The 22,417-nt window shown below is 35.0% G+C and overlaps 1 protein-coding gene across 5 annotated transcripts in view; it reads left to right on the top strand.

Moving 5' to 3' along the window:
- Nucleotides 1-4,116: 4,116 nt before the first annotated feature.
- The window catches only part of LOC126779486 (modular serine protease-like), an 81,617-nt gene continuing 63,316 nt past the window's right edge, over nucleotides 4,117-22,417 (top strand). For 2 of the 5 annotated variants that reach the window (XM_050503499.1, XM_050503500.1), the window contains exons 1-2: nucleotides 4,117-4,341; nucleotides 21,474-21,522. In XM_050503499.1, the coding sequence (XP_050359456.1) occupies nucleotides 4,311-4,341; nucleotides 21,474-21,522 (80 nt within the window). In that variant the 5' untranslated portion in view covers nucleotides 4,117-4,310. The remainder of the gene's footprint in view (nucleotides 4,342-21,473; nucleotides 21,523-22,417) is intronic. The other 3 variants (XM_050503502.1, XM_050503501.1, XM_050503503.1) reach the window with 2 other exon arrangements.

The following is a 22,417-nucleotide window of genomic DNA, read 5'->3' as shown; positions in this document are numbered from 1 at the left end:
TTCCCAAGGTGCCTTACATGTGCCTTACATTAGCGATATAAGGGATGGTTAATATTTCTTAAAGTGCAAATGTCTATGGGCGGTGGCCACTCACCGTCAATGGTCAACTTGCCAGTCTACCTACGTATTTAAAAAAAAAGAAAAAATTAGAGGCGTTTTTTTTCGTTTTTCACAAATCGGCGAATATTAATATTAAATTGAATATAATGTTGTGTTTTATTTAAAACATACATAATATAGCAAAATCTTTCACCTTAATTTATAAAACCATCGTTCATCCATTGCTTACTCTAAATTAAACCATATATGAACGCTTTAGAGTTCATATTCGATAATCATATGTTATGTATGTTTTAGAAATAAGAATGGAAATAGATTTAAAAAAAAGATAAATCAAAACTATTATACAACAATAAAGTAAACGTATATCGACACGTACAATTTAGACACAAAATAGAACAAAGGAATTAAAATAGAGCAACACAGTTATTATTTATGAGATATCCTCCACAACCGAGAGTCCAATGAGAAGTGCCTAACGCCAGCCTGGCCGGCCGATGTGCTCGGCAGGGCCAGTCCTCACCACGATGTTCATCGCGTGATTAAGTCGAGCCGCTAGGCCACGCCCCGTCGGAAGACTATACATATGCATAAATGTGGCCGTTTATTGATGGAAATAATGACTTAATTCCGTGTAAACAGGAGTTATATTTCCGTGACAGGAAGTAAGTTATATATGACACACTATTAGGTGCAATCACAATTTTAGTAAGACACACTGGGACACACGCATTTGATCCCAAATTAAGCAGAGCTCGTACTATGGAAACCAGACAACTGATATGCAAATTATACTACTTTTCTTTTGTAAATACATACCCTTTATAGATAATTACACCCAGACTCAGGACAAACAGATATGTTCATGCACACAAATGTCTGTCCTGGGTGGGATTCGAACCCACAACCTTCGGCCTGAAAGGCAAGTATCTACCAACCACGCCAACCGGCTCGTCGATAGTAAAAACATTCTTAATAATTGATTTATTAAGAAAATATTATATCGTATCAAAACTACGGCGGAATATTTGACAATATGTATTTATTTATTTACTTTATCGCACGAATACATGATAATAGTAAATAAGGCTCATTACTGGATAAAGACTATATACATGAAAAAGCGTCTCGTTTCTTTCATTCAGGTGTTTCAATAAGACGTAACTTGAGATCAAATCAATCGCCTCTGTCTGTATCTCCACTTATTTCTTCTAAGCTACTCATCGGATTTTGATACGGTTTTCACTAATAGGAGTAGCGATGGAGGGAGGATTCGGTGCCCAGAGCACCAAGCGCTTAGTGTGCTAAAATACCGACTAGTAGCGGTACCCACTCCGTCTCTTGGGGGGGCGTCACAGGTTCGCTTGCGTATACCGCCATGACGCCCCGACGACTGGGCCACCTATGCCTCTTCTTTCCTATGGAGTACAGAAAACCCTCTGGCCTCAGCGCTTACGGTGGTGCGTAGCGTAGGTTACAGGTGCGCCGTCGCCTCCGGGTTTTCAGCGGAGAGGGTCAGCGAAGGCCCTCTCCTCAAGCTCCTGCTCTCGCAGCTACTTCCTGTAACATGGAACATGATGAACACTGGCTGAACCTTAAGAGATACATCAAAACAAATAACTAGACGATTGTGAGTCTTAAATGGTCAACTTACCAAGTCCATGATAGTATGTTTCTTTCTTATTCTAAGATACCTGTTACTATTATAAATTATTTTGATATGTTATTTGCGAAGCCACAAATATGCGTTACTTTGGGGATTTTTTATAGATTTAAATTATTCGATACACTTTATCATTCCACGAGTAACGAAAAAGTCGTCCTTGCGGTCAGTTATCTGTGGACTATTCTGTAGGAATAAACGCATATGGAACAAACGTACGAATAAACATTCATATATATTTATTAATCTATCAAAATAGGTAACATATTACACTTTGAACATGTTTTTTCTACTTTAATTTTACTTCTAAAATTCCAATACCAACTTCGCTGACAATCATTACATCTCACACAAACAAAACTTAAAACACACACATCCACACATTCGCTAACTCATATACTTATATCATTGGTTAACGAGTCTTCAAACATAAAGATAAGCAAACCTTAGATTTATATATTCCAAGCTAATTGCGAATCACTTTTCTTATGTTTTTTATCGAAAAACGCATTTACTCTTTTTCCCCACATAAATGAGCCTGTGGGACTGAATGACGCCGGTCTGCGCCAGAACCGTAAGCTACTAATAAAACAGCGGTGCCCACTCAGTCGCTTAGAGAACGTCACGGGATCGCTGCTATAGACAGTTACAGTATAGTAACAACCTGTGAATTTCAGTTAATTTAGACACATGGAGGTTTTCTCACGATGTTTTCCTTCACCGTGAAGCGCGAGATGAATTTTAAATACAAATTAAGCATCATCGGCTGAGATTCACGCGTTCTAACCACTGGGCCATCTCGACTAACCTGATTAATATATCATTATTTATAATACAACAGAATTCCACTTTACTACTTAAATTCACTTTAATTTTACTTCCAAAATTCCAATACCAACTTCGCTGACAATCATTACATCTCACACACACAAAACTTAAAACACACACATCCACACATTCGCTAACTCATATACTTATATCATTGGTTAACTTGTTAAAGTTTGTTGTAAACGTTATTTCTATTGGTTATATCTAGAAATAATACAAAGTTAATAGTGCTTTTAAACTAATTATTCGCACTTGGGGTAGGCTGGCTACCGCGTCACGGCATGCACAAGCAATCGCTCCTCGCGTGGCGCTCCTCGTTAAGACGGAAAGAGTACCGCTGGTATTTTAGTGGGTATTTCGAGCCCCACATACCCCACCGTTCCCGTGGAGGAAACGAGTCATGCATTTTCCCAGCGTTAAAAAAGAAAAGGATGGCTGACTATACTTATTTATTATTATTTTATCGCATAATCTATCTAGGATGACTAGACTGTACTATAAAATGTCTTTGTTAACTTTAATTATTACATTAGCTAGTTTTTGTCTATACTGAGTATAAAATTATAAGCCGTTATGTGAAATTAACTGCCACCAATGGGAACATGGGAACTAAGATGTTATGCCCCTTGAGTGTATAGTTAAATACTATATATATTTTAAGTTACGTAATAGACATTTGAGGGATTCGATTATGTGACACAGTTCGTTGTTACATGTGTGTAAGTTGTGAGGTATTTCTAACCAATATTGTCACAGCTGTAATAATTATAACATAGTAACAGCCTGTAAATGTCCCACTGCTGGGCTAAGGCCTGTTCTCCCTTTTTGAGGAGAGCTTATTCCACCGTGCGTGTGTTGGTGGAATACACATGTGGCTGAATTTCAGTTTCAGAAATTAGACACATGCAGGTTTACTCACGATGTTTTCCTTCACCGTAATTATTACATAGGCTCAAATAATATAACTATAATTTTGATGCTATATATTAATAAAAAGTTCTCAAGCATTTCAATCATTTCAAATTGTAATAAAACAAATGACTTCAAGTAGCTTTGTAAATTGAAGCTTTAGCGTGATCATTGAATTATACACTATGTATTCGTGATTAAAATATTAAATTAAATTATAAAACCCGTCAACTAATTATTAAAAAAAATCGAGACATTTTTTTATTGATATTGGTACTTCATCGTCGATATAATATACACATACCTTTTTAATTTTGGTTCTTTAGAAACAACGAAACGATGACCTTGACAACTTAGTACTTTTTTTACTCGCAGAAAGCCGAACTCACCTCCTTTATATAAAGCTCTCGAAGACAACGAGTTACGGTATAAGGATATAAATTCCCTAGAAGACATGTACATGTACCTACATAGTACATACACAGAAATCTGCGCCCACGAGGTGGTGTGATCCGATCATCGCTACATACTCATACGATCACAGTGATCGTACGAACATGAAGTGTCATTGTTCAGCGTCAATCTCGTTTTTCTTTATTCGCGTCGTTTTACGCTCCGTAGTTTGTACAATTCTACAATTCTACAGTCTACACAAAACCGTCTCTGAAACATCAGTTCAAACGTCACAGTTGCGCCGGAGTTTTTGCGGAGATTGGACGTACGATAGTCGTTTTTTATTAAACTGACTTTTCAGAATATAATTGTGTGTTTGTTACAAAAAGTAAAACAATTTTTTATAAAAGATTTGTATACCTTGTGATTTTTGGATGTGAATGACACTGTAATCAAAATGTTGGCTAAACTCGTGTTTATGTTATTCGGTAAGTAATTTTCTTTATTCGTAATATTTATTCATATTTATGACAAAAAAAACAGTCACAAAATTTTAAATGAGAAAGTATGGCAAAATAATCGTGGCTGTAGAAAATATTTATAATTATTTTGTCATGTTAAAATAGATAAAAATAAAATTGTAATACGTAAATAATTTTCATTGTTATTACAACACTATTATTAAAAAATGTGTCCAGTACAGTTTTCTTCGGTGAAAATTGATAGCGTACCATCGATCAGCAGCAAATTGTGTTTTGATACAATTCTCATCAATTAATTAATAAGATTTTAGTTACAAAAAAAGTCGAACACGACGAATTTCGCTTACGGCTTAGTTCCGCGAGCGCTGTTCTGCGAGCTAGTAACCGGGTGTTAAGATGGCTGACAAAACGCGGTTTTAAAAAATTAGTACCTAATTTACCGAAAATTACTAATTGAAATAGCCATAATTACAAAACAGTGTTAACCAGTGTAATATGTGTGTTTCCTATGTTATAGTCGTAAAAATTCTTTTATAAATAAATATTTAATTATATCTCAGTGATGGAGTGACATACACGAAGTTGCATTAAAATCATAGTTACTTAGATTGTACCGTATATTAGTTTAGCTGATATATTTAATTAAATAGAATGTTACGAGAAGTTTTTGTGCTTAGTGATTTAAAAAGTTAAAAATAAGAAGTGCACGAATCTATTGTAGGTTTTTTTTAAGTGCTAAAATTTAAAATAACCTTAAAATTGTTGACTGCGTAATATTAATCGTCGTATGCATCGATCGGTAAGTTGTAGTGACATCTTTTTACTTTCCTTACCGCAACATTTACATATATATACGTAGTTTTCTAATGTTCGATAAAACACGATATCGTAATAAAAGAGTAACAATCAAAAGAGTCAATAATCATAATATGCATAGAACATAGTAATTATTTTTTGTATATCACCATTATAAATATGCCTATTCGTTATAATTAGACATTGAATGAAGAATGTAAACGATCGAAGATATTGTTCCTTGTGGAATTTTGCGTCAACGTAGGCACCGCGCGGTACAGCTTTTGCTTATCACGAAGTCATAGGTATGCTCCGCGTCAGTCGATTTACAAGTGTAGGTATCAAGCGAACATTCTAGTAATATCATAAAAGAATATGAATTTTACCATTTAGTTAACTTACAAATGATTAATACTATATTCCTGTACTTTACTATACCTACTAACAATTTATTATTTAAGTTAAATGTTTATGAGTGTGTGTTGATTTAGGTTGAGGGTTAACAAAGAAACAGATTACTGTTTGAAAATGCAATGATTTCTGTAAACTTGAGAATACAATAACTTTTGTGTCTTCATTCTATGTAATGTTAGTCAAAAACTCAATGCCGAGCTAGCAGAAACCAAACACATTGGAAAAATAAGCTTAATAACATGTTGTTATGTCAACAGGGCACAGAAAAATTTTCTAATGTAAGATTGAAAAACTTAACAGGAATAGGCATCTAGGTTAGTGCTTAACTGTATTTCATAACATAAACATTCATACAGGAAATTATATAGTTCAGCAAAGAAAATTGACTAAATTGTCATAAAACAGTCAACATTAAAATTTAGGAGTTAGAAAATTGTAAATCAAAGTAAGGATGATTAGAAAAATTCTGTTACAGGATAGCCATTTATAAAACAAAATATTTTAATGTGTAGGTGTATTTATAAAATGTCTTTGCAATTTTCTTATATAATGTAGCCTACAGCTTAAAAAAACACTAGAGCTGTATGTGACTGAAGAGATAAATATTAGAAACACTTCTAAGATGCTTTTGAAGGACGGAAAAGGTCTATTCATCAAATTTATTATCTGTTCCATTAGTGTTTTCGGAAATTCGAGATGCGAATTTCTAATGAATTCTCGCTAATTGCTTTATAAGTAGACAATCACTTTATGATATAACAATAGAAAAAGTTGTACCAAATGCAGTGCAAGTTCCTTTAGCCGATTCCTGTCGGGCCAGAGGTATTTGTCTCTCAATAACTAGTAGTATATTTTGATAATAAATATTATTAATAATCTGTATTGCAACACAATGGGAATAGTAGAATTATATTATGAAGCTGACGCCAATATATTCAAGGGCAATGCAATGCAAAACAGCGGTTGTCAGTTATATTGAATAACTCTTAATCGTATGTAATAAGTCTTTTTATGACGTTATATTTGCATGGAATATGGACCTTAAATACTTTAAGGAACTATTGATATTGTTATTTTACCCTAAATTAAGTAAATAAAACTACATACTAAACAGATGAACAGGATATCTTGTGTATCTTGCATCCTTGTCACACTTGTACATAATAACTCTGATATCCTTCTGTTGTATAATGTACATAAGTTTCTGTTGTAATAATTGCATAATGATTTGTTTAACATGTTTTATACATTTGTGAATGGAAAATGGTGGTAATGTTCAAAGTTTAACTTATCTCAAAATATCTTTTAAATGTCAATACTAATTTAATGATCGGTTAATTAAAAATTATGGGTTACTAGTATTGCCTGTGACTTTGCCCGCGTTTTAAGAAGAGAGGGGCAGGTAGAATAGAATAGAATATGCTTTATTGTACACTAAAAATGTTACAGAACCATTTTAAACACAAACACAAAAAAAAAACGAAATTATTAACGCTATTTCGTACAAGGTATCAGATTAAAAAAGAACCCTAAGCCTAGATTCGTCCTTAGGGTTCAAGCTTGCTTCATACCAAATTTTATCTAAAACGGTTAAGTGGCTATGCTCGAAAGCGAAATAAAATACAATAATAAAATAAAAGTATATACACTTAACATTGGTCAAGGTGACTTATTGTTGCATGTTTATAAAAATGCAGTAAATATTTTCTATCTTGGTAAATATGTTGCTACTGTTTTTTATGAGTTAATCATATAAGTTAAATAGTTTGTGATAAAATTATTTTCCACTTAGATTTAAGTATAAACATGAATCAAATAAAAAAAAAAAACAAGGATAATATTTTTCGACCTTTGACTATTTTTATTAAAACTATGTTAAAGTGCTTATCGTTTAATAAATCACTTGTTAGTATATTTTAAAAAAAAATTTATGTTAATTTTAGAATGTATGTATTGTATGTGGTTGATAGAAACCTGCACTAGAGTTAGAATCGAGATTGCGGATTATTTGGTCAATTTCAATGTGGTTGCATGGTTCAAAGGTGATAAGTTCTTTGGTTTCTTTGGAGAGCATATTGTAGAGAAGTATTGATTGAAAGCTCCGCAGACATCATGGGGGTCTGTGATTTGCTTAGTGTATTATGAGTTTAGGGGTTGCGCATCTTTGTTCGATTTTGTTATTGGCTAGGTTATGTATCAATTTCCATGTTCTTCCAGGTTTGTTATTACACTTTATAAAAATATAAAGTATAGTTTTATAAAATCGTCCTCTAGCTTTTTATCATATGGTCTTTGTTTGAGTTCATTCCACGAGCATTTTCTTTGGTTGATTTTGGTGATTACATTCTTGTTGATCCAGTCTTTCTGCGGTAGGTTTAATATTTTCGTTTTTGTTGTTTTACATCTTCTTATTGTTTCTTTAATATCTTTTTCTAGGCGTGTAAAACGTCACTTCAACATTGAACCCAAGACGTTGTGTCTCTTGTGCCGCTAGCTATACTGTCTTTTATAATAATAATAGTACATAACTTCATCGCACACTCAAACAAGAGATAAAATATACTATAGAAGAGAAATAGCTTAAGACTGAGAATCTATACTTCTACACTAATATTATAAAGAGGTACAGTTTGTGCGGTTGTACGGGGTAATGTCGGGATCTACTGAACTGATTTTGAAAATTCTTTTACCAACAGAAAGCCACATTATTTGTGAGTGTCATAGGCTATATATTAACCCGAAAAATGAAAATACTTTTTCGTGGTAGTCGGATTTGCGAAGTAAGTAATGTGTTTACTGGTGGTAGGGCTTTGTGCAAGCTCGTCTGGGTAGGTACCACCCACTCATCAGATATTCTACCGCAAAACAGCAGTACTTGGTATTGTTGTGTTCCGGTTCAAAAGGTGACTGAGCCAGTGTAATTACAGGCACAAGGGACATGAATTTCAAAAGGTCCCAAGGTTGGTGGCGCATTGGCGATATAAGCGATGGTTAACATTTCTTACAGAGCCAATGTCTACGTTTGGTGACCACTTACCATCAGGTGGCCCATATGCTCGTCCGCCTTCCTATTCTATAAAAAAAGACCTCGTACAATTCTTCATTTCGCGCATTAGTTTTTCGTAGTGCACGTAGCTCTACGCTACGAGACATTAATTACCAGTTCTTTTCTACTTTATGTGCTACGTGAAAGCTTTAATAGTCATTTTTTCTACGTAAGTATGAATTGAAAGGCATTTGTGTTCCGATTTGAAACTCTTTTCATTTAGAAAGTTGCAAGCGTTGTTTAAGTAAGGGCTGATTTTAATTAATCGTCGATGTTTTTAATTGAATTATTTCTTTGTCATTTTCATTCATTTTTTTATAAACATTTTGTTTCGAAAAGACGAGTAAAAATTGAGTTAAAATGACTTTTTAATCATTTATATGCTAGCAATTGTAGTAAATGATATGATTGACAGTTTAGTTTCGACTGAACTCAAATTTGAAACTACGAGCTTTTTAATGTCCACCGCTTTATAAAATACCACTGAATGCCAGTAATTCGATCGATTATCCAATACGGTGTATAAGATAAATAAAGCATAGTTAAAGATAATACCTACCGGAAACTAAGGGGTTAGCTAGTTAGTATCTACTCTTTAATCCTTCGTATGCCGGAGCGTAGATGTGTGCTCGAACGTTATCTCATAGTTCAATTTTTTTTGTTTTAACCCTACACTAGAGAAACATATACCTAGCTCTTTTTTATCCATAGTAATTGATATATATATTTGTCGCCCTCTCTCTTTTTTATTAGATTATCATTTCGACCAATCAGCGACGACGATATTCACGACGGATATTCGCACGCCAACATCATTTTTTCGAATGTTCGCGGCCGTATTTGTAATATTTCGTAAATTGCAAAATGTTTTTCGAAAAAGAATATAATTAACAACAGTAAAGTGATTTTGTTCATGTTAATAAAGGTTCTCGGGTAAGCGTAGAATATATTTGTATATTCTATATATAAAATAGCCTTTTTGCATTTCTTCCTCAAAGATTTTAGTTTACCCTAAAAAGATATGTTATTATTTTTTTAGGTGAAATTGTGTTGTTAATTACGAAACAAAGATATTATTATTGTTTAGATGGAACTGAAACGGATCAATCTATGATAATATGTTAGATATTACCTTTTCCGGATCACCTAGAGAAATGTTGCATATCATACAAAACATTGATAAAGTCCACATGCAAAGATCTGAACCCAACAGCCTACAGGCTTAAGTCTTTTTTTGATGCTAACAACAAAATCAGACTAGATTCGTCCAAGAGACTCCTATTGTAAGTATTATTATTATATATATACTTATACTTGCCGTGGAGTACCGGCTTAGAATAGTACTCCCCCAATCTCATCCCGTGGGTGTCGTAAGAGGCGACTGAGGGACGGGGAAAAGGGGGGATGGGCAGCAGCGTCCCCCCTCCCATGAACATCTTACCCCTACTGCGCTCGCCAAAACGCCTGCCCAGCGCGGCGACTATGGGCAAACCCCTCCCTTAATGGCAGATGCGCCCAAAAAAAGGCACCCAGTTACCGGCAAGCCCGCTAGGTCCGACCAAGGTAGCGGTCGTGGTATCGGCAGGGCAGGGGGTGCTAAGAATCACCGGTTCACGGCAGGCTACCGTATAAAACGACTGCACATGGCAACGTATAATGGACGCTCGATGAGGCTGGACCATCACCTCGCCGAATTAGAAGTAGAGTTAAGTCATATAAACTGGCATATACTGGGGTTATCTGAAGTCCGAAGACAGGGGGAGGACACGATAACTCTAGAGTCCGGTAACTTACTCTACTTCCGCGAAGGTGATAACCTCTCCCAGGGTGGTGTCGGTTTTCTAGTCAAAAAGGATCTCATTACGCAGCATTGTGGAAATCAGTAGTGTGTCGAACCGGGTAGCGTACCTTGTCCTAAAACTTTCCGACAGGTACTCCCTGAAGGTCGTACAGGTATATGCGCCAATTTCGACATACTCTGATGATGTGGTCGAAGCGATGTACGAGGACATCGCAAAGGCCCTCAACGACACCTCGAAGGCCCACTACAATGTTGTTATGGGAGACTTTAATGCTAAAGTGGGAGTACAAGATAGCGGCGAATCGAAAGTCGGACCTTACGGCTTGGGCTGCAGAAATCACAGGGGGCAAATGCTGGTAAACTTTCTCGAAGCGCAGGGGCTTTTTTTGATGAATTCTTTCTTTCAAAAGAAGCCTCAGAGGAGGTGGACCTGGCGAAGCCCCGATAACGTGACAAGGAACGAGATAGACTTTATCATTTCGAATAAAAGGCACATATTTAGAGATGTTTCAGTGATCAACAGGTTTAATACCGGAAGTGATCACCGCTTGGTTCGAGGCACTCTAAATATCAACTTAAAAGCCGAAAGATCGAGAATGATGAGGTCTACTCTCCGACCTACCATGCTCCAAGCTGCTCAAGGCTCCGAAAAGTTCCAAATGGAACTTCAAAATCAATTCACCGCGTTGGAAACCATAAGCAGCATTGATGAGAGAACCGACACGCTGGTCAAAATACTGCAAAAAACATCCCGCAAGTGTTTTCCGCCACAGAGAAGAGACAACGCACCAAAACTCTCTGCTGAGACACTCGAGCTCATGAGAAAACGACGAGAACTACCATCGTTTTTGTCAGATAAGGCCTTAAACCGAACAATAAAAACGCTGACGCGACGCGATCTCCGACGCTCCAATACCCGTGCCATCAAGGCTGCGATTGAGCAAAATCGGGGATCGAAAGTGTTCGCTCGCAAGTTTGGGAGGCCGCGTCTGACAAAACTTAAAACTGAAAATGGTGGGGTCGTTACCTCTAGGCCTGAGATTGTCGGAGAAGTAGAGAGGTTTTATGGGCAGTTGTTCTCTTCAAGATCGGATAAACCCGTGGGAATCAGTATTGATGACCAGCGCGCCCCTCTTATGCGCCATTACTCCGAGGAGCTCCCGGTCGTTGACCAAGGAGAGATTAGGGCGACTCTAGAACAGCTTAAAAACAACAAAGCTCTACGAGATGACGGAATCACAACAGAGTTGCTGTTGTTAAGGCAGGCGGGACTCCGGAAAGAGCTAGCAAGCCTCTTTAATTCCGTCATCCAACATGGCAAGACCCCGGAAACGTGGAGCGGGAGTGAGGTGGTACTGTTTTTCAAGAAAGGTGATAAAACCCTCTTGAAAAACTACAGACCAATCTCCCTCCTGAGTCACGTGTATAAGCTGTTCTCAAGAGTCGTCACGAACCGTCTCGCCAGACGACTTGACGAGTTCCAGCCCCCAGAGCAAGCCGGCTTTCGATCAGGCTACAGCACCGTGGACCACATCCATACTGTTCGGCAGATTGTGCAGAAGACCGAAGAGTACAATCAGCCGCTGTGTATGGCATATGTGGACTACGAGAAAGCCTTCGACTCCATCGAAACCTGGGCAGTGCTCGACTCATTGTAGAGATGTCATATCGATTGGAGATATATCGAGGTACTGAGATGTCTGTACAACGCCGCTACAATGACTGTCCACATCCAGGACTGTAAGACGAAGGCGATCCAACTGCGCAGACGGGTGAGACAGGGGGATGTAATATCCCCGAAACTGTTCACCAACGCGTTGGAAGACGTTTTCAAAACGCTGGATTGGACTAGGTATGGAGTCAATGTAAACGGCGAGTACATCTCACACCTTCGATTTGCCGACGATATCGTCATCATAGCAGAGTCGCTGGAACAACTCACCGAAATGCTGCGTAGCCTAGGCGAGTCTTCTCGGTGTGTCGATCTCGGTATGAATTTGGACAAGACCAAGGTCATGTTCAATAGGCATGTCGTGCCGGGACCGATATACGTCGAGGGGAAACCTCTCGAAGTTGTTAGTGAATATACCTACCAAGGACAGATAATACAAGTCGGTAGGAACAACTTCGAGAAGGAAGCCGATCGAAGAATTCGCTTGGGATGGGCAGCATTTGGCAACCTTCGTCAAGTCCTCAAGTCGTCTATACCGCAATGTTTGAAGACGAAAGTCTTCAACCAATGCGTCTTACCTGCCATGACATACGGTGCCGAAACGTGGACACTAACTGCGGGACTAGTCCACAAATTCAAAGTCGCTCAGCGTGCTATGGAGCGAGCTATGCTCGGAGTATCTTTGAAGGATAAGATCAGAAATGAGATTATCCGGAAAAGAACCGGAGTCACCGACATACCTTGCAAAATTAGCAGGCTGAAGTGGCAGTGGGCTGGTCACGTATGTCGTAGGACCGATGGCCGTTGGAGCAGACGAGTCCTAGAGTGGAGACCGCGAATCGGCAAGCGCAGCGTAGGGCGCCCTCCAGTCAGGTGGACCGACGACCTTAAGAAGGTGGCGGGCACCAACTGGATGCGGAAGGCGGAGGACAGGGAGCTTTGGCGCACCTTGGGAGAGGCCTATGTTCAGCAGTGGACAACGATTGGCTGTTGATTGATTGATTGATTGATTGATTGATATATATATTGAATAATTTACAGCAAATGGGAAAATGAAAATGAAATAACAAAAATGAATGATGAGATTCACCAGCAGTGAACGATTTTGTCGATTGAGAAATTGCATAAATGTGTACCTATTATGACATACATTTTGCTTTCCGACCTAGAAACGAAACATTAAATTTATGGCATATAATGCCAACTGATCATTTTTTTATACTTTTATTTTCTTTTCCAAGTTTTTTTCCGACTGTGTTTTTAGGGCTCCCACACAAAACTGCGATGCGATGCGATGCGATGCGATGCGAATTCGCATCGCAGGAACTTGTGATGCGAATTTCTGCGATACGATTTAGTGCGGCAAACCGTTTGGTAGGGCGACCATTCCTTCAAGTGTAGTCAGCCGTACTGGACGTGTTTTTAGGAAGCTTAAGATGGATCGCAAAAAGATTATTGCACTGCTGTTATTGTTAAATAGATATAAAAGAAAAAGAAGATTCTGGGTTCATCCATTTATTACGATTATATTATATTTTCTTTGTCTTGGAAATTTGGAAACAAACTTTCACAGACGCTCTTCCACGCATCTTGCTTAATAAATTTATTTTTATAATGTTCATCACTTGTGTCCCAAAGGACGGGACGCTCCTCAATTAAAGAAATTAAAAAATCTATGTCATATTCCGCCATTTTTTTATAAACAAAGAAGGCGGCGCAGGCGCCGCGCGTCTTTCTCTAAAGCTGTCTCAGAGTGGACTAAAATGGCGTCACCAAGGATGTCGTAATATCGTAGGAATGTGCGATGCGAAGCAGATCGGAAATTCTTGCGGTGCGTTCGTGCGAATTCGCAGATATTTGCGATGCGATGCGAATTCGCGGTTTTGTGTGGGAGCCCTTAGTTTCAGAATTGTAGCTGTAACCTTATAAATTCGAAAAGCATCGGACCTTACAACATTTACAATTTTTTTTTACTTGGAAGTGAGGAACATCAGTACTACTGTAATAATTACTACTATTTCACATAAAAAAACACATTATTTTAATGATAATGATTAAGAAATTAAAAAGTTGGATCATATTTTTTGATGCACATATTATATATATTGATAACATTTTGTAACAGTATACATTTATTTGGTGAGTCGGGTGCAATATGAACTAAGCCTGATGCATTCCGACCTGTTGTGACCTGCTGTTCCGTTAAATGTGACCGTAGAATAAGTCACAAAACGGAGGTCACATAATGCTACCTTCTTGTAGTTTTAAATTGTTTAACAATTACCTATCATACTTAAGATTATTAACATGTCAACAATAACAATTACTAAATAAAAGTGATTTATAATAGTAAAACTAAGTCACACACCTGAGGAACGAAATTGAAACGCAAAATAGTTTAACACCGCGTCCGCGCTGGTCAAGTTAATTTGAAAATTAAAGCAAAATAGCGTCTCTGACTCTCGATGAAGAATGATATATGTGCCGCCATTTCGTGTCGAATTGTTCCTTATTTAGAAGATTTTTTTGCAAAAAATAGCGGTCACAATACGGAATGTTCCGGTTAGCTCAAACTTTCGGTTTTAATTTTAGATTTATTTTAAGTAGAACATAAATAAAAATAAATGTTTTCGATACCCTTAACTTTTAAATTAGACTTTTAAGAATTCAAATTATATTTACTAAGCCATACATACATGAAATTATTTTAATTATCAAGATAATCTGACGAGTTGGGCAGGGGACAGGTAAATTCGATGGTCTTAAATATTTTAAAACTTTAACATGCAGCGTATTTATAGAGATAATTCTAAATTTGTAAATTACTAGCAGCCCGCCCCGACTTCGCCCGAGATGAACAGTCATCTGTCTTACGATTAGTAGATATTAAAATTGGAGTTAAAGTAGTAATTGAGTTAATCCATTGCAAACGAACAATCAATACAAAAAATCAAATTTTACCTCTTGAAAATATTAGTATAGACTAGTTTCCTCCCGCTTGATGGGGATGGGGCAGGTGCTGGGTATTAAAAGTAGACCGTGTAGTGTCCTTCCTTGAGGTTCAAGCTTGTTTCATACCAAATTTTATCAAAAGCGAAACAGAGAGACACAGGTGAAGAAAATGAGTGCAGAATTTGAATGGACTGTGCAAGAGCTCAGTGTAAGAAGTGAAGCGCCCCGCTAGAAATATGACAAAACAACAAGTTTTAAAGTGTACCTATCTGATTATTTAATCTATAGCTTTAATAAAGAAATTAAATTATTGCATCAATCAGTTTTTTTTTATGGAATATTTTTACTTAGCAGAATGAGTTTCAAATAAAAATAATTAAATCCTTATAATATATTATATAATTAAGTTTTTTTACTTCCCAATTTGCTTCAAGTGGATTAATACAGTTTTATCACTTACACCCGAAACCTGCAGCTATCACTGAAGTGCTTTGTAATGGATCCGCTTCCACAATAGCCTTTAATTCTTCATTTTCCACTTTGGTCTCCGGCCGACCAGGGGTTGGTTCTGAAGGTCGAAATTGTCAGAACGAAAACTTTGAATCCAAAATCCTTAAATCTAATATTAAAAAAAGATTGTTTTATATAATGCTCAAAAAAACATTTTATCTTAAAAAGAAAGAGTTATTTTGAAATCACAGACAAACTTAAATATTATTTATTTTTATAGAGTATCTATACTACCCGTTCCGGCTTCGCACGGGTATATTAAGGGTCTACATTGAATGTTTATATCCTAATACATATAACCCTATTCCCAAAATATCCCAGTCGGCATGATTTTCTTAGATATCTTCAAAAGACATTGTCCTATTGCAGCCAATTTACTCAAAACCTATTAATTATAAACCTAAATCTGCTTCATGTCTCATGAGTCAATACATCCTTCCTTGGGCTAGTTTGTTCACTTTAATAATAATAATATCCTGGGACATTTTTCACACACAGTCATCTGATTCCAAATTAAGCTTGGACAAAGCTTGTGCTATGGAAACCAGACAATACCAATACCGATATACTACATATACTACTTTTCTTTTGTAATACATACAAAGAATAAAAAATTAAAACTTAATTCTCTGACTTGATTTTGGTGGTTCTACTTTGCTCTGTCTTTTCTTTTTGGAACCAGTGGAAGTTTTAAACTTTGATTATAAATAAGCAAGTGTAATGCATCTTCTTCTTCCTATGCTTCAGTACTGAAGGTCGTGCTTGTCCTGAAATGCTTTCACCAATGTGTCGACTAGCTTCCTCCACACCTCTCCGTCCTCGGCTTGTCTCAAGGCAGTCTAAATATTGAGTCCCGTTATATTTTGAATCCGGTGTAATTTTGTTTTCTAATGCTTCTTTACTTATTGAAAAAATGAATTTTTATTTGCATAATATAGATACTATATTCACTGCACAATACACCATATTCTAATCTGTCCTTATTTTATACTAATACAATAACAACTTAATAATAAAACAAACATTCATAGTTATGTGTAATATTATTCAAGTGTTATTATTGTAAGAGGTTTTTCTTTAAAAACATACATATGTAGGTATTGTATTGTAGGCCACATACAATATGTATGTAGTCTTATAGTGCCCTAGATCAATCATATCATGATATTTTTTTTGTGTAATTAATAAATAATACAAGCTAAACGTTGAAATATATTATGCTTAAAATAAAAAATAATATGTAAATTCCTAATATCATGTAACATAATTTTACACGTTACATGGATGCGTTATTTTAATATAAATACGACAAATTTATTAAATTAATAACCTAAAACATTAGTTGTCATGTGTCAGTTGACTTTAACAGGTGCAACTAAGATTATAATTATACAATATTTGAATATTGTCATATAAATATTGTCAAAATGCAATTTTTTAAGCATTATGCGTTTTTGAACTAATTTTAATTTATTATCTTTGAGATGCTCTTTGACATTTGTTCACTTTCCTTCCGGTCATTGGGTCGTAATGGTGACCTAAATTAGTTTTTGCAGTTTTTGTAACTTTTATTTTTTTGTAAAAATATTGTTTAAAAGTACTGTTTTCATGAACAGTATTCCACATTTTGGTGAAATTAATTAAAATCCATATTGGATTGTTTAAATAATCGTGGATTTGTTATTATCCTGGTACACCTCGCGGGAATTATATTCGAATTGGATTCTTAAGAATTTATTTCAAGATGTCTTCATGATATTCTTTGGAAAGACTTTAAGGAGGTTTAAACTTTAATTAACTAACTTAAAGAACTGGATTTTGGTATGTAATTTGTACATATTATTTTCGCCGCTGTAATAGAACCGCGTGTGATTTATATAGACTGTAACTTAATATTTTATTAAAAAAAAAAGTTGGCATTCAAAGGATTCAAAAAATATTTACATATTGATATTTTGTATTTAGATTAGAAAATTAAACTTTATTAATATTTATATTTATAACAATAATTTTGTATCCATTTAGATAACGACTTATTGTTTTGTTAAATTAGATAACTACTTATTTTGTAAAATTTCACTTTGACATTTGTTAAGATTTTATAAAAAGAAATTATTAGATGTAACTTTAAACGGATATGATCATCCTGGGGCCCGAGCATTTTGGAATTCATAATTTAGAAAATAGATTTATTATCCATTTGGTAAATTTATATTGTAATAATATGGGTACTTTTTCTGATTTCCGGAGCACTATTCTTTAGAGAGTTTGTTTAATTTTCTATTTTTCCATCTCTACCAATTTTTATTTTTATTTGCCTCTAGAATTTTAAAATTAACCTAACATTTTTACAACTACAACTCTACATCCATATAATATTTTTTATTACAATTAATAATAAATATTCATATCCAAACAGTCAAAATACTCGTATATTAATAAACATAAGTATAAATTGCATATCATAAAAATATATAAAAGATCTCTTCCAGAAAGCCTTTACATAGAGGACAAAAGATAACAAAGAGAGGTAGAGATGTGCATAGCACAACAATTTGAAATATATTTACAATATATTTGAAATTATAACTGAAATTAATTGATAAACATACATAGATGTATGTGTATCTGATGTTTATATAATTTTATTCATCCAGCATAAAATCGCAAAACATACAGACCTTGACAGCAAGGTAGTAGTTTTAATAAGGTTAACTAAGCGTCTAATTGTCTTAAACTAAATCTTTAGCATATGGGCCACCTGATGGTATGTGGTCACTAACGCCCATAGACATTGGCATTGTAAGAAATGTTACCATCGGTTACATCCCCAATGTGCCACCAACCTTACGGAACTAAGATGTTATGTCCCTTGTGCCTGGAATTACACTGGCTCACTCACCCTTCAAACCGGAACACAAGAATACCAAGTACTACTGTTTTGTAGTAGAATATCTGATGAGTGGGTGGCACCTACCCAGACGAGCCTGAACAAAGCCCTACCACCTGTAAGTGTCATATTGTAGATGCTTTTTCGCGCTCTAATGCATAAAGAATTGTTTTTTAACAATCTGTCATGTATTTATATAAAAAAAATATGTTAGTAAATTATGAACGAGTAGCAAGTTATGTTTGAACATACATTTATATATCAGCTACTAACAAGGACTTTAAGTAGACAAGGAACTGAAGTATACATTTTTATATTATGATAATACTGTTGTAGTGTTCTTTACAATTATTTTTATGTATAATAGTGTTAAAAATGAACTAATCCTAAATAACTAGTGACCATATTTCTGAACTATTTGATAGTTCAAAGATCAAAAATGCTTTCATCCACTAACTTCATGACCAATGGAAAGGCTCAGCTAGCTGAAGATTACAATAATATTAATAATATATGGAAAATCATTTCAAAAATCACTATTTGCACTTGAATGCAAAGCATCAATCTTAGATTTGATTAATAAAGGAAATTTTTGAATTCTATTACAATAATACTTCTTATTCAGTCCCTTGTATAATATTTATTTATACTTATATTATAAATGCCAAAATAACGCTGCTTTCACTAAACGGATTTTGATAAAATTTGGTATGAAGCAAGCTTGAATGCTAAGGACGGCAATAGGCTCCTTTTTAACCTATACCCCACATCTATTTTTATTTTAACCTGTATCCCCTAACTCAGGGGCAAAGCCGCAAGCGTATACTAATGTCGAAAATACTTTTCATCTGATGACTCTCGCTGCCCTACTCTAACATATGTATTATTATGACGTATGTATCGTATGTCCGACAGTCGGCTTTCGGTGATCGGTTCCTTGTTAGTTTCGCTCCAATATTCGGACGGCTCGGATCTGTCGTTCGTTTGCTCGTTTGAGTGGTCCAATAGCCAAGTTTAATTTATTTTTTCGACGACGTTCTTTTGTAATATTGTTTTATAGATGAAAAAAAAACAATAGATCAATATAGGTAATGACAGGTAAATAATTGAAAAACCATAATTTTGTATTAAATAGTTAATATAATATGAACCTCTCAGTGTGGAATGTATTGAAAAACATTTTGCAATGTTAAATATTGACGAAAGTACTATTGCCGCAGTTTGCAATTTTGTAGAGTAAAATCGCTGAAATCCAACTCGGCGAATCGTATTTGATAAGATTCATTTAATTTGTTCCTATGATTCTAATTCTTATTCTACTTAGAAAAAAAAAACCTCGAACCACGATGGGTTTTTTTGATGGCTGGCTTAAATCTAAACTAGAGGTATCTTATTTAAGATGGCGCCGGCCCTTGTGTTCTCGTCAAGAAAAAAAAAAACTAATTCGCATGTAGAATCAACCTAATTAGGAAGTTGTATTAATATATTTTTCATTTTGTTGGATTAATTTTTTTCTTTTTTTTTTTTAAAACAAGATGATGAAGAAAAGAAGCTAGCATTACTCGGGAAAAATTAATGTGTCATCGGTCGGCAAGTCGATAAAATTAGCACAAAGCGCCATCTAGTAACAGAGTTTAGCGTTAAATAGTGTTATTGATATTCCTATATTAATTGTTAAAACGTAAAATAGAATAATGACATCATGTCATAATTTGCAATTATCGTTACTACAGCTTTCATAAATGCGAAAATGCTGTTCAATTATTTATTTCAGCAGGGCAGCCATTGAATCAGCATTGAAGTATTATATATATATATATAATAGCACGTAAATAATAAGATATTGTATTAATTTATTAGACATAGGAGCTTTTAACAGCATACTAGCCTATCCCGTCTCGGATCAGGCTAGAATGTTGTATAGAATAGTACAAGCCGGATTAAGAGATAGAATTATTTAAATTTTGTTATTCATAAGGTTGATTTTGTAAGCCAATAATAAACGCATTATTGTGTGTAGTCATTCCTATAGGGTGACATGACCAATAGTTTCCGCCAATAAACAATAGAAATTATTATATTAAAGAAGCAGAAAGTAAATAGGGAGACATGATTGTGAATCATATGTCTCCCTATTTACTTTCTGGAACTTACGGAACTTTAAACAATTATATTTTGGTTTTTCATTTAATCTTCAAGTTTCTTTAAAAACTGTTGTTGGATTTTTTGATAATCTAATAAGTAAATGTAATGCTTTGATTGTCTTGATATCAAGCTAAGTGGTAGTAAATTTTTTGCATCCCATTATGTTATGTAAAATTATACTAAATAAATATTTATTATTGTTTTTGCTTGCTAAAATACAAATGTTTTTAGTTTTATTTTTTGACACTCATGAATTTGTTTTATTTTTAAATATTTTAAGTGTCCTTTGGGGTAATGTAAATTAAAGTGCCCAAGAGCCAACTTGAATAAAGTATATATTGATTGTAAATATTTTCATATTTTTCTACATTCTTCTTTCTTATGTGATTATAATTTGTTGTGTATTTGCCGTTTAGTTTTTATATAACATACAATTATATAAAATAATAGATATTAATGTTATGTAATGTTGCCCGTATTTAAAATTTGTATGATATTGTCATTAATATGTATTCAAATAAATAGTTTTGTAACGAAAATATATTAATTAATTACATAATAAGATAGTTTACTATATATCTTGTGTTGTGAGTTAAGTTAGTGTTTAGTCATTTAGAATTATATAAAATTGTACATAATGTATTGTTTTCGTTAAATAAATGAATTAAAATCCTATTTGTTTTTATTTTTATTACAAGCTGTGCCCCGTTGCTTTACTGTTGGACTGTCTAATACAAAGAGCTTTTCGAAACTTGATTGTTGCGTTTTGAGTACAGAATTATTGGTTCGACTTTTTTTTTTGCGAATTGAACTGTAGCTGTTGGCTCAAATGACGTCGACAGCGCCACCGGCGTGGGGGGGAGGGAGTTTATGACTCGGCTTTATGATAATAATATTATTTGTTTATTTGCAGTGATCTCGTCACAACTGGAAGGAGCGGCTAGAGACAATTTTAGAAGGGGGTAAGTGTTATTTGCTGTCATATGAACGGGTGTATAAATAAAGACACAGGCTCACTGTATTCATCCAGTCACATAATCCGATGGGAACGTGATTCAGACATGACGGACTGAAATCTTTCAGGCGCAGTAACGGCCTAACGGCTTTGTGTGCTTTCCGAACAAAGGGAGTGTAAACACTGCCATCTACCTCCAGGGTTTGAACCAAGGACCACGAATCTATGGCCTTATAAGCTAGCCACTAGACCAATGGAAGATATATTAAACAATATGTGGCTACGATTGCTCAGTCATTTAAAAGGCGGTATTAAGCAAAATTATATTATTTATTAAATTGAATAAATTATTAAATCTTGATGTATGATTTCATAAAAGTATTACAGTTCCAAGTTAAAAATAAAGTATTGTAAGTAAACTCCATTATATTTCAATGGGATGTGTCTGATCAAAATTCTCGAGAGCACCTTGGCGCTCACATCGAATAATCTATTTCTCTCTCTTGGGATTTTTTGTAAACCCGAAAAAAACCGGAAGGTTTTATACCTTAGTAACCTTTTTAATGCGAACGTTTCTTTGCGTAAACAATTCTTGTACTTAAATAAAGTAGTAAAGTAACAGCCCGTTAATGTCCCACTGCTGGGCTAAGACCTCCTCTCCCTTTTGAGGAGAAGGTTTTTATTCCAACACGCTGCTCCAATGCGTGTTGGAAATTAGACACATGCAGGTTTCCTCACGACGTTTTCCTTCACTGTCAAGCACGAGATGAATTAAAAACACAAATTAAGCACATGAAAATTCAGTGGTGCTTGCCCGGGTTTGAACCCACTATCATCGGTTAAGATTCACGCGTTCAAACCACTAGGCCATCTCGGCTTTTTGTACTTAAATGTTTATACTA

Source organism: Nymphalis io, chromosome 29 (assembly GCF_905147045.1).
Source record: "Nymphalis io chromosome 29, ilAglIoxx1.1, whole genome shotgun sequence".
NCBI lineage: Eukaryota > Metazoa > Arthropoda > Insecta > Lepidoptera > Nymphalidae > Nymphalis > Nymphalis io.
The sequence above is the reverse complement of the archived record's forward strand: the minus strand, read 5'-3'. Positions and strand labels throughout refer to the sequence as shown.